Genomic DNA, 15,744 nt, shown 5'->3' with positions numbered 1-15,744 from the left:
CGTATCTGGCTCATTTTTTTTTTTCTTTTAGATTTATTTTATGTATGTGTGTGTGTTTTCTGCATGTATGTATGGATACCATGTGTATGTCTGGTACCTGTGGAGGTCAGAAGAAGTCATCAGATGCCCTAGAACTGGAGCTGAGGCTGTGAATCACCATGTGGTGCTGGGAACTGAACATGGGTTGCAAGAGCTATCCACCGCTGACCCATCTCTCCAGCCCCCATGTGATTTTCATGGAATGTTACTATTCATGGTCTCAGGCTTTTCATATTGTTTCAATTTGTAAGTGGATGGGGAAAAAAAAGAAATAAAAAAGGAGAACATGGCTCCTCCTAGGTGTGGAGGAGAAAAAACAGTGACATGTGAGAGAGTCCAGAGTGAACGTGACCCTGAGCCAGGCCTTGTGAGAAGTGGGGGTGGAGTGGAGGTATAGGATAGGGGCGAGGGGGTGGAGAGGGTTAGAGGAGAGGGAAGAGGCAGACCAAGAGGCCAGGAGGGTAAAGGGGAAAAAGGGCTGGCATAGTCAAAATGGCTGGATTGTATGGGGAAGAGCTGCTGGGGGAAGGGCAGCCCAACTCCTGGGCTGGAGAGTGCAGGATAGAGGGTGGGGTGTGCCAGCCACGCCCTGTAACAGGTAGGGACTGAGAGATGCTAGGACAACCTAGTGGTCAGGTCTACTTTGATATGTTAAGTAGCCTTTGTCCCAGCTTTGACAAATTAGCAAGACTTTCATAAGTCTTTAAAAGTAACTGACACAGACAGCCAGGTGTGCCGGCCCATTGCTTTAAACCCCTACCCAGAAGCAGAAACAGGCAGATCTCCAAGCTGGAGGCAAGCTCAGCCAGGGCTACATAGTGAGACATGGATTTTGTCTTATTTTGTTTTTATGAGACAGGGTATCTCTGTATAACAGTCCTGGCTGTCCTGGAACTCACTTTGTAGACTAGGCTGGCCTCAACTCACAGATATTCTCCAGCCTCTGCCTCTGTCCCTGCCTCTGCCTCCTTGAGTGCTGGGATTAAAGGTGTGTGCTACCACACCGGGCTAGGTTTTTTTGTTTGTTGGTTTGGTTTTAAACAACTAATTTTTAAAATAACAGGCTTGTTTTCTGCTGCTGTTTTATGCTAAGTAACCTTGAACTGATTTAAAATGTCCAGAAATGACAGCTAGATGGCTCAGTGGGTAAGGCTGTGTCTATCAAGCCTGACAGCCCAGTTTGATTCCCTGGACCCTCCCATGGTGGAAGGAGAGAGTTGACACCAGCAAGCTGTCCTCTGACATCCATGCAAGTGCTATAGTATGCACATGACCCTCACACATACTCACAAATAAATAAATGTGGACAAAAATGGAAGTATCCAGAAGATTGGGTGGTATAATAGCACATGCCTGTAATCCTAACAACTGGCAGGCAGAGGCAGGAAGACTTCAAATTTGAGCCCAGCCTGGGCTACCTAGAAACACTATCTCAAAAAACTAAATAATAAAGTATATGGGATGATGAATGATTATATGCATATACTAAGATTATCTTTAGATTATTTTGTGTGTATGAAAGTTTTGCCTACATGTATGTATGTGTACCATGTGTGCATATAGCTGGTGTCCCTAGGGATCAGAGGATGGCATTGGGTCCCCTGGAACCGGAGTCACAGATGGTTGTGAGCCATGTGGGTGCTGTGAAGTAAACCTGGGTCTTCTACATTCTTTGTATGGTTGACTTGTTAGCAGATTCTCCTTTCCCGATCTGTCCATCATAGTCCAAGCTTTATGTGCTCTTAATCACTGAGCCATCTCTCCAGCCCCCAACTACTAGGAGATTTTTATATGAGGGACTAGAGCACTGAAGAATGATTCAACTTTATGTGCATGCTTGGTGTGTGTGTGTGTGTGTGTGTGTGTGTGTGTCCTGCTACAAGCTAGGCTCTGTCCCATGCACTGTATTCATTATGAAGCTGGCACACCAACCTCATGAAAAGAGTTCTATATGACAAGAACTGAGCTAGCCATGGTGTGGAAAGATGCACAGGATGCTGAGGGGCCTAGAGACTCCTCAACCTTCCTGGGTTGACCGAGAGGGCTATATGGAAGCTGTTATCAGAACAGGCCAGAGGTCTATCAAAATGGCAGAGTACTTGCATGGTGTGTGTGACGCCCTGGTTGAACTCCAGTACCACAAAAAGGGGGGGGGGGGCAACTACCAGAAGCAGGGGAACAAAGGAATCATCCAGCATGTTTAAAGAAATGTGAGAACATGCCGGGTGGTGGTGGCACATGCCTTTAATCCCAGCACCCAGGAGGAAGAGGCAGGTGGATCTCTGTGAATTCAAGGCCATCCTATTCTACAAAGCAAGTTCCAGGACAGGCTCCAAAGCTACACAGAGAAACCCTGTCTTGAAGCAAGCAAGCAAACAAACAAACAAACAAAAACCAAAAAGAAATGTGAGAACACAGTACATTTAGGGACTGCAGTGTGGAGAAGATTGGCGTGTAGGCACATGACAAGCGCACAGGCAGGGATGAGCTTGCAGACAGACTGGCCAGGTCATTCCAAGTTCCTTTTCCAGACTCTGAGTAGCTCTGTGGGAGAAGAACACTTGTTGAACTTGCATCACGAGGCCCTGGCTCCAGTCTCCAGTATTGCCAACATTCTCTTGCCATAGTGTAGCTGGGTTTTTGGTTTTGTTTTTTCATTTTGAGATGGGATTTCACGTCACCCTGGCTGACCTGAAACTGAAAGTGCTAGGATTACAAACAGACCACCGAGTGTGGCTGGGCTTTCCTCCAATTTAAGGCACCTTTCAGTTAAGGATACATGATCAGTTTTTCAGCTCACCAGACTCTGTGGAACCACCAGAAAGGAAACTAGAAGACAACTGAATAGTGGTCAGGCTGGGTATAGAGAATGTAGTGCCCTCAGGATGAAAGACCGAGAACCTCAAACAGAAGGAATAATGGGAAGGCTTGATGGCGCTATAAGTAGAACTGATTGTGAAGAAGTAGGTCTGAAGAGGAGGAAGGACAAAGTTAAGGACAGTGGCCTGGGCGTCTTCACAGTGCCATGAAGAACAATGTCATGCATACAATATGGTGCCCAGAAGGAGGAGCAGATCCTAACAGGGAAGAGAGACGACTTGGTTTTCAGTTCATAAGAAGCAACTTAGAAGTTCCTGTGGCGAGCAGACAAAGTCCTGAGTGAGTGTGCATCGTTGACATGAGCAGAGCCATGCCAAGGATCCCAGTGCCTCATGGGAATGGCAAAGCCTCCCCCAGGTCAAGCTCAAGGAGCTGACAGACTTCCCTTAGTCCAGTGTGAATACTGAGCATGTGCAGAAAGTACTAACCACCAGTTCCTCCTCTGGGATGACTGCATTAGGAGACTGCTCCCCTGTAGAGAAATTCCCCCTGGGCTTCTTGGCAAGGAGAGAAGAAAAATGGCATTCCACTCTTTTTATTGTTACTGTTATTGTTGTTATTATTATTTTGAAATAGGGTCCCACTGTGCAGCCTTGGCTGGTCTGAAATCTCTATGTAGAACAGGCCTACCTCGAACTCACAGAGATCTGCTTGCCTCTGCCTCTAAAGTGGTGGGTACTAAAGGTGTGCACCACCACTCCCAACTTCTTTCTACTGCTTTGTTTGTTTGGTTGTTTTTGGTTTCTTTGAGACAGGGTTTCTCTGTGTAGTTTTGGTGCCTGTCCTGGATCTCGCTCTGTAAACCAGGCTGGCCTTGAACTCACAGAGATCTGCCTGCCTCTGCCTCCTAAGTGCTGGGATCATAGGCGTGCGCCACCACTGTCCAGCGAAGAAATGGTAGCTGGTAGCACTTTTTTGGTTTTGGTTTTGGTTTTTTAAGACAGGGTTGTTTGTTTTTTGAGACAGTGTTTCTCTGTGTAGTCCTAGCTTTTCTGGAACTCCCTTTATAGACCAGGCTGGCCTTGAACTCAGAGATCCACCTGCCTCTGCCTCCCATGTGCTGGGATTAAAGGCGTGTGCCACCACTGCCTGGCTCCATTCCACTCTTAACAAGGCCTGCCCTCAAAAGTAACTAACTCCAGGGCTGGAGAGATGGTTCAGTGGTTAAGAGCACTGGGTGCTTTTCCAGAGGACTGGGGTTCAGTTCCCAGCACACACATGTCAGCTCACAAGAGTCTGTAACTCCAGTTCCAAAGAATGAGACACCTTCTCCTGGCCTCCATGGACACTAGGCATGCACACGGTGCACATACATACACGCAGGCAAAACATCCGTACACATAAAATAGAAACAACTATTTGAAAAGAAAAAACACAGGAACGAAAACAACAAAAACAAAATCTACAAGAACTTCAAAGACAAGAGATGTGCCAACAATGAAAAGTACTAGAGGAATTTTAGTCTGTAACAGCTACAGCTGCAGTGAACAGTAAACACAGCCCAACCTCGAGCCAAATAAACACAAAAACCTTGCACTAACGACTGATTTCCTCAGTTCCTTTAATCCACACATCTGAAGTTCCACAAAAAAATTATTTGGCACACTAAAAGGAAAAAACGTACACACACCGTTTGAATTGGCAGAGCGAGCATCAGAACCAGGACTCACATATGGCAGACATAATGGAATATTATACCCAACATTTCAAAGCTATGGCCAATATACTATGGCTTCTGACAGGAAATGTGGACAACAAGGAAGAACAGGTAGGTAATATGAACCGAGAGAGGAAATTCTAAGAATGAACCAAAAGGAAACAACATTGTTACAGGAACAAAGTGTACCCAGGCTCCTCAACTGACTGAACCATCACTGAGCGTGAAGAAATAATTGTCAAAGGAAATACCCAAAACTAGGGCTCAGGACGTAGCTCGGGTGGCTGAGTACTTACCCAGCATGCACAGAGCACACAGACATACATTCAGACAAAACACTGGCATACATTAAATAAAAATAAAATCTCAAAAGAATTAAGTTAATATGTACTAATTTTAAAAAAGGAAATGAATTTCTCGGGTTTAAAAACAACGGATAACTAGAATGGACTTCCACTCAGAACCGTGCAAGCAACAAGGGAGTATAGTGAAATATTTTTGTATAATTGTATTCAGAGAAATTCTCTTCCAAAGCGAAATACTTTCTGAAACAACAATTAAGGAAATTTGTCATCAGCAAGGCTGCCTGCAAGATGTTAGAATCTTTTTTCGAAGGCTGGGAAGGTCTTGCTATGTAGCACGAGTCGGCCTTTGAACACCTAGCAAGGTGTCTGTCCTCATCCTTCCCTTCACCTCATAGGTGTGCGCCACCACACCGGGAGGAAAAGTCTTTAGAAAAATATGGAAATGATATAGAATATGCAGAAATTCAGATTTGCATAAAAAAACGACAGAAAAGGATGAAAGAAATCAACTACAACTTTACTATCCAATGTGTTCTTTGGTACTAGGTCTAGCTGAGCTCAGAACACTGATCTGGAGGATGCAGGCAACGTGTGAGCCTTGAGTCTGGGCACGGAAGAAACCATCGGAAGAACGCGCAGCTTTCCCGAAACGCCTGGGAGGAGGGCAAAGCAGGTAGTGACTGCAATCAACAAAGAAAGAGTGTGGACAAGGTCAGCGTGAGCGGTCCTGTCTTCGGGGATGGCAATAAGGGAGGGGCACCAGGAACTGTGACAGACCAGGAGATGGACAAGGAAAAGAGTCAATTCACTGAAGGACCCAGGGTAGCGCTCAAAGAAACTTGGGAGAGGAACCTTTAAATATTCGAAACCACACGAAACAGCAAAGGTGTGGCACGGAAAAGCACAAAGGCGCCCAGGAACCCCCTGGCTAACTGCGGTATTTCAAGGGGCGCTTTCCTTGTTAGGGGCTGGCGAGTGCGGGCGGACGGGGAGCCCTCCGCCGCGGAACGCCTCGCCAGCGCCGTGTTTGGGGTTTTTTGAACGCGAGCGCCCTCTTCTGCTTCGCGAAAGGGATGACCGGATTCTTTGGGAAAGGCTCCGCGGGTGCTGGTTCAGGCCGCAGGGTGTACGGAACCCCCGGGGAAGGCTGCGTAGGGGGAAGAGATGCGCGGCGGACTCCGGTTCAGGGCCAGGGGTCCTCGCTGACGTCACAGGTGCCGCCGCGGCCTCTTCCGGGGCGGGAAAGCGGCGCGCTCGGCCGGAAGTGACGCACCCGCGCGGTCCGTCAAGTGGCGCCGTTTTAAGCTTAGCGGTCTGGGTCGGTTCGTCTACCTAGTCACCGCCTGGGAGGAGACTCCAGAATTCCGGTGCTTTGCCGAAAGGATCCAAGCCGGTCCGCCGACCCTCCGGTGGGGACGAGAGAAGCCCCGCCTGCGGGAGAGGCCGGAAGCCGGGCAGGGCGAGAGGGGCGCAGGGCGCCCCGGCCATGGCCCCACCCCCCGGGGCGGGTCCCGCGTCGCTGCGGTTTGCCGCGGCCGCCAGCTGGCTGGTGGTCCGCCGACGCCGCGTCGAGCACTTCCCCAGAGTGGTGGAGTTTCTGCAGTCCCTGCGCGCTGCCGCCCCCGGCTTGGTTTGCTACCGACACCACGAACGCCTGTGTATGGGCCTAAAAGCCAAGGTACTAGGAAGAGTAGAACGTAAAGGCGGGCGGGCGGGCTGCGGGGACCCGAGGAGGGCCGCTTGGAAAAGGGTAGGAATCCTGAGCGCAGTACCGTGCAGGTGGTGGTGGAGTTGATCCTGCAGGAGCAGCCCTGGGCCCAGGTCCTGAATGCCCTGAATCGTCACTTCCCAGAGTCGAGACCAGTACCGCTGGGCCCCGCCGCTGTGAGTAATCCCTCGACAGCCCATACTCATTAGGCGGGATGCGACCAAGTTGCCCCTGGGTCCTGGGTGACACCCCCGCCTCCTAATTTTTCTGCCTCCCATCTCAACAGACAAAGCAAGACAGGAAGGTTTCGGAGGCGCGGGAAAGTTTCTGCCTGCTTGTGAAGCAGCTGGCAGAGACTGAGGATTTGGCCTCGAGGCTGCAGGTGAGAACGGTTGGGTTCGCAGGATGTTGTGTGATGGCTGTTTTCCCTAAAACTCATCTGACCTGCTTCTCTTTCCCACGTTAAAGGAACTCGAACAAGACTATGGGGAAGCCTTTCTGGTTGCCATGGAGAAGCTATTCTTTGAGTACTTGTGTCAGCTAGAAAAAGCGCTGCCTGCAGTCAGAGCACAAGAGGTTGTTGAGACAAGACACCTTCCGGGCAGAATGTGGGGTGGCCTTGCCGAGGACTGGGATGCTCACGTCTGTCACCTGTCTTGCCCACAGCTTCAGGATGCTCTAAGTTGGTTTCAGCCTGGCTGTCTGGTCACCTCTTCTGTTGCTTTGTGCCAATATGGTATGGACATGGGATGGCCATTTCCAGGTAAGAGAACCCTCAGGATAACTGGACATTTGGAGGTTAGTGTTGAGCTTGACCAAACCTGAGTCAGCAGATTAGAGATTATGTGGACCTGAGACACGAACCTGACTGAGTTAACCTGTTTCTAATTTTATAAGGCGTCTTATTTTCATTCAGAGAGCTCTGCTTCTGGCTCAGTGAATCTGACAGAACCCATGGAACAGAGTCCTCAGCAGCAAACAGAATCAGCACTTCACAGTCCTCTGCCTAAAGCTAAGCTTGGCCTTCACCAATCAGCTTCACGGGAGCACCCAGAACATTTAGCTGGCAGCCACTTTAATCTGGCCCCTCTAGGACAGCGAAAATTCCGATCACAATGGACCTCTGCAAAGGGATGCCATAAAGAGCGGCCCACAGTCATGCTGCTCCCCTTCAGAAACATGGACTTAGCAGCCCAAGACAGAGCTAACCCTAAAAGCAGAGAGGAGCATGCAGTGGACACAGCCGGTTCTGTGGGCACGAAGAGCGTTGCCAGCGGGAAGTCTAAGCCAGCATCTCAGGGCCTGGGGAAAAGGGTTCCAGAAGAGAGCCCCCCTGACTCACCTGCTGCAGAGCCAAAGGAGTAAGAGTTGCTTCTCCTTCCCTAGGGCACCCCTTGTCTGCTTCCCTCCTTACCCACCTTTTCCCTTGTTTCCACCTCAGGAACTGTGTGAACTGCTACGCAGACCCTCTGAGTCTCTCTCTCTCACCTCCTCGAGCCAAGAAACCAGGTAAGTGGGCAGCCAGCCTGCCTTTGGGGACTTTCGGGAGCTGTATTCACAGAAAAGAATGGTTTGGGTTTAATTGTGGTTTCTTCCCTGCAGTACAGTCCCCATCTCTGTGTAGCTCTGTCATTACCATAGGGGACTTGGTGTTGGACTCTGAAGAGGAAGAAAGTGACCAGAGGGAAGGAAAGGTGAGTAGGAAGAGGCCGAAAGCTGAGTTAGATGAGGGCACAGCGAGGTAGGGTTTCCAGTTACAGGAATTATTCTTCCCTCTCTATAGGAGTCTCTGAAAAACTATCAGAAGACAAAATTTGACACCTTTATCCCCATGTTTTGTGACTAAATGCCAAGTCCTCTGTTCATTCCTGGCAAGATAAACAGTTCTAGGGTTCTGAAATGTTCTTTGCACTGTCCATCTACCTCTGCAGCTCTGCGTGCAGTTTAGTGGAAATGAGTTGCCTGGCTATGTTGTGAAAGCTTTGTAAATGCTTGAAAATTAAAACTTGAATGTTACTCTGTCATGGTGAGAAAATGGGGAATTCAGATTTAGGTCTGTGTAGGCCATTCATCAGGAACATAACTGCCTTCTCTACAGCTTGTTGAAGCCCTTCCTGTTCAGATTTATCTAGAAGGGTTACCAGGGTTGAGAGGGCCTGGAAATCATTAATGCTATTCTAACAACATTCCCTAATGCCAGGACATATTTTGTAAATGTTCATGCTACTAAGTTATCTTGAGTTGGTGACACCAGAATGTGGATGCTTCATGAGAGTAACACTCATTATTCTCAATTCCACTGGGTCAGGGTTACTCCCATCTCTGCCCAGGAGGAGCGTCTAGACACCAGTCTGTGCAGAAAGCCCAGCACCTCTTCTTACCATCAATAGGGTCTATCTTTATTAGGTTATTTCAAATATTTAAGCACTTCTAAACTGTTTAGGTATTTGATGACCTCATTTAATGAAGCTGATTAACATGATTCTAAAAGCCTTCCTTTTCCAGACCAAGGCCTGTCATTTATGTACCAATCAGATCTTTCCTCCTAGTCTTCAGGATGCTGTCCCCAGATTGCCATTTGTTGATATCGCATCTTCTTCCTTGCCTCTTCCCCAGTGAGAGCCCTTAGCATTTCGTGTGTATGTAGAAAGCGTAAGTGACTTCAGGAGCACTCAGGAGTGAGATGATAGGAACTGGATTAAATAACACACAGCCACAGTAGCTGGGATGGGTGAGAAGCCCCTCTGGAAGGCCCCAGTGGTAGAGTGTTGCTGCTTTGGGAAAGTAGACTTCTCCAGTCTATCTGGAATCGCTGAAGATTGGATTCACTTGCTGGGTGACTCGGATAAAGGTAGTTCTCCGACTTAATTCCTTCAGCTTAGCAGCTCCTACATATGTGCATGTAGACCGGATGCCTCCTAGGATGTCACGAATAGTATGTTCCACGTCCCCTTTAAAGGGAACTTCTACTGTCTTTCCCTCTGAGGCCCTTAGAAAAGAGAAACTTTTATTACCTACTTGGTAATAGAATTCCTTAAGCCCAGTGACTCTTCCTGTCTCTAACATTTATAACTCCATCATTTTCCTCCCAAGAATGGTGCCTTACATTTCCCAGGAGGCATGACACCATTTTCCATAATCCCACTCACCAACAACACTCACATGCTAGCCTTCCATACATACCTGTACTCAGCCACACCTCCTGAATATTTCTTCATCGCCATTTCAGAACTCATTCCGTAGAAGAGCTTGTACTTCTTGCCATCCCTTTCAATGAGTTCGCCACCTGATTCACTGTGCCCAGCCAGCATGCCACCCAGCATCACAAAGTCAGCCCCTGCCCCTGCCAAAGTCAAGGAGTTGGAAAAGATGCATCTGGCCAAGGTACCCTACAGCCACCTTCAAAACCAATGTGTCAGTGTTAGTTGTGCGAACAGACCGGCAGCTCTTGGGTCTGTTGGCATAGCTGATCCACAATTCCTTGGGGCTGTTCTGCCCTTGCCTCTGCTCCCCAGTGGGACTAACTTCCTCAAGGTTTTTACAGACCCAGAAGTTCCCTGACTGGTTTCTGCTTTTCCTATCTTTCCAGTGATGCCATTTTACTGCTCCCCAACTCAGGGTGACTTTAGTCCCAAGAGGATAGGTCTCCAATTTTATGGGTCACCTGGGAAACAGACAAATGAAGATTTGCAGTTTTGTTCCTCAGGGTGATTTTGGAGGTTGGGTATGGGGCTCAGAAGTCTACACTGTCCAACAGTCTATGGCATAGCATAGGTGGCCCTGGCTTATGCTTGGGAGAGTCAAAATCTCAGGATTTCCTCTGCCAGCTTGTCACAGGTGACACTTTAGGTTTCAGGGTCACTAGTTCATATTATGAACCTGAATGGCTTCCTGAGCTGCTTCTAGCCTGACCTTAGACCCTCAAAGGTGACTTACGGGACCCTCCTGTGCTCTCCCAGTCTCCTTACCAAAAGCCTTTGCCACGTCTCCAGGACAGCTGCAGCCTCCATCCTACAAAGTAACAGACACGTGAGAGACAGCCCGGGCTTCTCAAGGCTTCACAACCGCCCAGGTCCTGAGCAGGACTTTAATGGAGCCCCACACCACAGAAAACACAGCTGCTGAGCAGCTTGAACCCCTCCCCGGCCTTTGGCTCTTACTGAAATGATATGGCCTCTGAGGCCATGAGCAGCATCTGCACACTCCATCACCGCACTGAGCTGTGGGTACCCCACTCCAGTTTTCTTCCGAGTTGTACAAACAGAGCCTGGGAAGAACGTGAACGATTGAGAGAAGTGTCCCATGTTCCACCAGCGGGGCAGACGGACAGTGGCCCAGGGAGCCAGCTTACCAGGACCAATTCCCACTTTGATGATGTCAGCCCCAGAGAGGATGAGTTCTTCTACCATCTCTCCTGTTACCACATTTCCTGCCTGAGACACAGTCAAAACAGACCATCCTCAGGGGCTGCGGTGGAGAGCAGCCTCTGCTCATATGCCTAGACTACGACTGTCCCGTTACAAATAAAGGGACCTAGAGCCCCCTCCCCACATTCAGACTTTCACTTAGTGTCAAGTATGGCCAGTGTCATCGTTGACCTTTGAGGCAGTAAAGCTGACCAACAAGACAAGGTGGCATTAAAGAGCCACTGGTGAGGCAGAGAAACCACTCAGATCTGACAGTGGTCCCTTTCACTACCAGGTCACTCCTTCCCAGTCCTGAAGCTCTGCCTTCAGAGAAGATGGAAAGACTGAAATGTGAGCTAAAACATCTGTCTGCCTAACTGTATTGGACAGTGCAGACATTCCTTTCAATGCTGTGAAGAAGATGAAGCGTTGAGTTTTGTCTCTAATAAGCCTCCAAAGGAATAAAACATGGTTTTATGTGATTTTTTTGCTGTTAATTTGAAACAGGACCTCAGGGCTGACCTGGAAGTCCTGCCTCTACCTCCCAAATACTTGGATTATAGGTATGTTTCACCATGCCAGGCTTTCATGTAACACTGTACTATTGCAGCACATCTTCATTTCAGTAGGCAGACATACATGTACTATGGGCATATGCAATGTATAAATGTTTCGTTGTGTTTTGTTGGGTTTTCTTCCCCCTTTGGTTTTTTGAGACAGGGCTTCACTCTGTAGTCCAGGCTGGCCTCGAACTCACAGAGATCCACCTGCCTCTGCCTCTTAAGTATGCACCACCACACCTGCTTCCATCATGTTTAAGTGACATCAGAGTCACTGGGTTGATGGGCTATGAATTAAGGGTCAGAGATTGCACTGATTAAGACATGTATAAAACTTGGAACATGACAAAATTGAATGTCACAAAGGAGTAGGGTAACAGAAACCTACCTAGCCACATGTGATGGCACACACTTTTAATTGCAGCACTTGGAAGGCAGCAGATCTCTGAGTTTGAGGCCAGCCTGGTCTACAGAGTGAGTTCCAGGGTGGCCAGGGCCACACAAAGAAACCTTGTCCCAGGAAAAAAAAAAAAGAGAAACATACCATGATGGTGTGTTGGGGGAAACGCTTCCGTACATCCTTTACAAATTCAACAAAATGTTCAGAATAGCCATTAGCCACATCCAGGCATATATATTTCACTTGGGGAATAGCTTCCAGGATCTGTTCCAGCTGCTCAAAGTCAGCAGAGCCTGTGCCAGAGCTGGCGGCTAGATGCTGTGGAGAAAGCATTAGACTAGCCTATGGCATTGCGTCAGAAGTGACCCACCTGGTAAGCAGTCAGTTACAGTGGGAGGTGGTTTTTAAGAGCCAAAAGAGGGTTCCTGGGAAACTGGTAAGGGAGCAGGGTGGGCCCTGAGTTACCTCAAGACAGTCAGGATTCTGGCCGGCAAACTCTTCCCACTGACGGATGCTGTAGTGCTTATGGACGGCAGTGAAGAGAGAGAACTGGGGAGAAGAGAGGACCATCAAAAGGGCAAAAACTTCATAAGACTCTTTCCAGATCTACCTTTATACTGTCCTGAGAGAGGAGATGATGCATTTGTGTGAAGTTCATGACTAAGCTGCTTCAACCCCTGCTCTTCCTACGGATTCCAGTATAGCTTTTTACCCAAAATTAGCACTTGTCAAGTATTCCTATCAAAGTCCTGTGATCTGGTTGGATTTAACTTGCTAGCACATACACTGCTTGTGACAGGAACATGCTGCTGGTACAGCAGGACAAGCAGCAGGCAAGGAAGAACTATGAAGAGGCTCGATGGAGCTAGTGTTTGTCTACACTTGACTCTAAGGTGATCCAGTACTAAAAAATCTCTATTTTTCTCTTTTCTGGTTTACTTGCTGGCAGTAATCCAACTCTAGATGTACACAAAGTTAAAGACTTAAGACCAGTGGAGCAACAAAATACTATCCCATTCCTTCTTTTTTTCTGCTGGAGTTACAGGAACATGCAAAGATCAATTTCATCTATCTTAGGTAAATTAAAAAATGTAATGGCTTGCTGGGTGGTGGTGTCACCTGCCTTTAATCCCAGCACTCTGGCAGAGGCAGACGGATCTTTTGAGTTCAAGAGCCAGGGATACAGAGAAACCCTGCCTCAGAAAAACGAAAAGACTCATCAGGCTCAAAACCTCTGGCTAATGAAATTGCAAACATCCGCTGAGAGAGGCATTCAGAAGACACTTCATGCTGGTGTCTGTGCTTTCTGAAAGCACAGACATGCAACCAGACAGGAGTCAGGAGTTGGTTGAAACAGCACAAATCTTGCAAATGAGGAGAAACCCAAGGAAGTCATGTATCAGCAATAGGAAGTTCTCTGCTTCAAAGCCGGTATTCAGTAACACTCAACAGTCAATAGGTTGATAAAAGCTATAGGTAGTCAGCAGATCTTGGAAATATTTGGCCTAATAAACACACCCAATACATACCAACCCTAAGAAAAAGTTGGCTTGTATCTGACCTTTTTATCATTACTGAGACTTGACTTTTTCTAAAATTTATTTATTTATTTATTTAGAGACAGGGTTTCTCTAACAGCTCTGGGTGTCCTAGAACGTGATTTATAGACCAGGCTAGCCTCCAACTCACAGAGATCCACCTCTCGAGTGCTGAGATTAAATGTGTGTGCCACCTCTGCCTGACTAAAGTTTTATTTCTGTAGCACTTATCCACAGATTGAGATCCAGTCCCCAGCAAGGTTCATGTATTACATCATGTCTTTCAACAGACTTACCGTTCCCCAAATGTACCTGTCAGAGAAGGCAGACCATAGACAAGAGCAGGATCCCTTAACATCAGTAAATGGTGACAGGGATAAAGTAACACAACTCCATAATTATCAGTTTCAGAGAAAGCACAACAAATATTCTACAGAAACAGAAACATCAGAAAGTCCTTAAGGCTAACAGCCACAAACAGGAACAGAACCAATCAACTAGGGCTACATGGGGTGACTAGCAAAGCACATTACGTTCTCAACAGTGCCCAGGCAACTAGCTACCTTCTCAGCTACATGCACAGAGGCAAACAACGTTACTGACAGGAGCAGTGGCTTCCAAGTTCAAAGGGAACAACCTGTAGTTAAGAAAAAACTCCATTGGGGTACATCTCAGAAACTCCCAGGAACCTAGGACTTAAAGAAGGGGAAAATTAAAAGAATAACAGGCATACAAGAGAACTAATAAGCTCCTTTTCTCTAGGATATTCCAGGTAGAAATGTTTAAATATTCAAAACAGTATTTTGTTTCTGGACTAAACAATGAATGCTCGGTGTTCAAAACAATGGCGGACTGGAGAGATGCATGTGACTGGGCTGACCTGGGTGGATGCAGGAAGAATGTGGTAAGGTATATAACTTATGGGTATAAAGCAGAAAGTGGAGGAAAATCAAATTCTGAATCTCACTAACTCAAACGGATCTTTGAAGGGATAAAGGGTTCTTAGTAATGGAAAAAACAGCAAACCCAACATTCTGTCGTCTATTGCTAGAGAATGGGAGTAGAGATGCAATGCCTCAGCTGGCGGCCGTGGCGCACGCCTTTAATCCCAGCACTCGGGAGGCAGAGGCAGGCAGATCTCTGTGAGTTCGAGGCCAGCCTAGGCTACAGAGCGAAATCCAGGACAGGTACCAAAACAACACAGAGAAACCCTGCCTCGAAAAACCAAAAAAAAAAAAAAAAAAAAAAAAAAATGCAATGCCTCCGCAGCTTGCTGGGGTAACATTGGTAGGGTGTGTAGAGTTAGTCTCACCTTACAGAGAACCCTAGCCATTTCGAAAGTCCCCACGGTATCCATATTGGCAGCAATGATGGGAATGCCATTGTATATCTGCTTTGAGTTCCGGAATGAGAAGGACCTTGTGAGATCTACCTGTAGACACCAACGGGAAATTAAGCATTTCATTTATCCAGAAAATATGTATCACATTAGAACCGGGCAGCTTTCTTGGTCCTGGTCTACCAGAAGACTGAGGTCAAAAAGGCAAGAAGACAGCTGGCTCACCTCACTTCGAGACTTAAGAGTGCTGCGTTTGGGCCTCAACAGGACATCCTTGAAGTCCAGTTTCACATCATTATCAATATGAGGCATGATGTAGGGCTGCAGTTAGATAATAATTTGAGGGCTGTAAGACTGGGAAGTAACAAGTAAAGAACGGAACCAAGTGCCCCATGGGCCTTAATGTCTTGATGACGCTAGGACAAGGGTCACCTCTCCTGCTTAAATTGTGTAAATCAGGTCAGGGTGTGGTCCTTTAAGTCTCACCGGGACCGTCCTTTGTGTGGATTACCCAAAGGCTTCAATCCCAGGTATTCTTAGGGAGAACAGGGAAAGAATTACGATCTCTGAAGGTGCATTCCTTACCCGGCTAATCTTCCTTTTTCCGCCCCAATAAGGGCAATTTAGAGAAGGAAACTGACTTACTCGGGGAGAAGAAAAGAGATTTCAATCAGCTTCCGGCATAGGGGTACTCACTTCCTGTTGCTTTGACTCAGGTGGCAGTTGATCAAAGATTTCTTTTGCTTAGCAACTAGCCGCGTGCAGCTCGGATGAGCCTTCAGGGCAACACCAACAAGTTCCGCTAATTGCAAGCCCGACTACCCAAGGAATTCCAGCTTCGGGCGCTGTGCAAGGCCTTCTGGGTAACAGAGTCCACACACTGAGGTTGCCGTTGGGTGCCAGCGGCGGGAG

The 15,744-nt window shown here is 47.6% G+C and overlaps 2 protein-coding genes across 7 annotated transcripts; one reads left to right on the top strand and one right to left on the bottom strand.

The window, feature by feature from the left end:
- The first annotated feature begins 6,128 nt into the window (after positions 1 to 6,128).
- On the top strand, positions 6,129 to 11,477 carry Tinf2 (TERF1 interacting nuclear factor 2). Of its 3 annotated transcripts, none has more exons than XM_036198451.1 (10): positions 6,129 to 6,559; positions 6,661 to 6,765; positions 6,876 to 6,971; positions 7,058 to 7,165; positions 7,256 to 7,352; positions 7,506 to 7,950; positions 8,031 to 8,098; positions 8,231 to 8,283; positions 8,373 to 9,973; positions 10,582 to 11,477. In XM_036198451.1, the coding sequence occupies exons 1-9, from the start codon at positions 6,368 to 6,370 to the stop codon at positions 8,433 to 8,435; spliced, it is 1,227 nt and encodes a 408-aa protein (XP_036054344.1). In that variant the 5' UTR covers positions 6,129 to 6,367; the 3' UTR covers positions 8,436 to 9,973; positions 10,582 to 11,477. The 3 variants fall into 3 exon arrangements, with proteins under 3 accessions (XP_036054344.1, XP_036054342.1, XP_036054343.1); XM_036198449.1 differs by having other exon boundaries at positions 8,192 to 8,283; XM_036198450.1 differs by lacking the exon at positions 8,373 to 9,973 and having other exon boundaries at positions 6,130 to 6,559; positions 8,192 to 8,283.
- Positions 9,021 to 15,716, bottom strand: Gmpr2 (guanosine monophosphate reductase 2). 4 transcript variants are annotated; one of them, XM_036198454.1, is made up of 10 exons: positions 15,529 to 15,710; positions 15,058 to 15,153; positions 14,806 to 14,925; positions 12,421 to 12,504; positions 12,100 to 12,273; positions 10,941 to 11,022; positions 10,750 to 10,856; positions 10,558 to 10,600; positions 9,773 to 9,932; positions 9,021 to 9,578 (listed from the first exon to the last, which is right to left on the bottom strand). In XM_036198454.1, exons 2-10 carry the CDS (start codon positions 15,142 to 15,144, stop codon positions 9,389 to 9,391), a joined length of 1,047 nt encoding a protein of 348 aa, XP_036054347.1. In that variant the 5' UTR covers positions 15,145 to 15,153; positions 15,529 to 15,710; the 3' UTR covers positions 9,021 to 9,388. The 4 variants fall into 4 exon arrangements, with proteins under 4 accessions (XP_036054347.1, XP_036054345.1, XP_036054346.1 ...); XM_036198452.1 differs by having other exon boundaries at positions 9,028 to 9,578; positions 10,750 to 11,022; positions 15,529 to 15,716; XM_036198453.1 differs by lacking the exon at positions 15,529 to 15,710 and adding an exon at positions 15,418 to 15,514 and having other exon boundaries at positions 9,028 to 9,578; positions 10,750 to 11,022.
- Positions 15,717 to 15,744: the final 28 nt, after the last annotated feature.

This window comes from Onychomys torridus, chromosome 9 (genome assembly GCF_903995425.1).
Source record: "Onychomys torridus chromosome 9, mOncTor1.1, whole genome shotgun sequence".
NCBI lineage: Eukaryota > Metazoa > Chordata > Mammalia > Rodentia > Cricetidae > Onychomys > Onychomys torridus.
Note: the sequence above shows the minus strand (reverse complement) of the source record. Positions and strands in the feature narration are given on the sequence as shown.

Bases quoted from the DNA above. Each gene is read 5' to 3' on its own strand.
- Gmpr2 (XM_036198452.1), bottom strand. From the start codon at position 15,144: ATGCCTCATATTGATAATGATGTGAAACTGGACTTCAAGGATGTCCTG. The intron at 11,023-12,099 runs GTATGTTTCTCT...ACTGTGTCTCAG, and splicing joins TCCCCCAACACACCATCATG to GCAGGAAATGTGGTAACAGG. The intron at 9,933-10,557 runs GTAAGGAGACTG...TGACTTTGGCAG, and splicing joins AGACGTGGCAAAGGCTTTTG to GGGCAGGGGCTGACTTTGTG.
- Tinf2 (XM_036198449.1), top strand. From the start codon at position 6,368: ATGGCCCCACCCCCCGGGGCGGGTCCCGCGTCGCTGCGGTTTGCCGCG. The intron at 6,560-6,660 runs GTACTAGGAAGA...AGTACCGTGCAG, and splicing joins GTATGGGCCTAAAAGCCAAG to GTGGTGGTGGAGTTGATCCT. The intron at 8,284-8,372 runs GTGAGTAGGAAG...CCCTCTCTATAG, and splicing joins GTGACCAGAGGGAAGGAAAG to GAGTCTCTGAAAAACTATCA.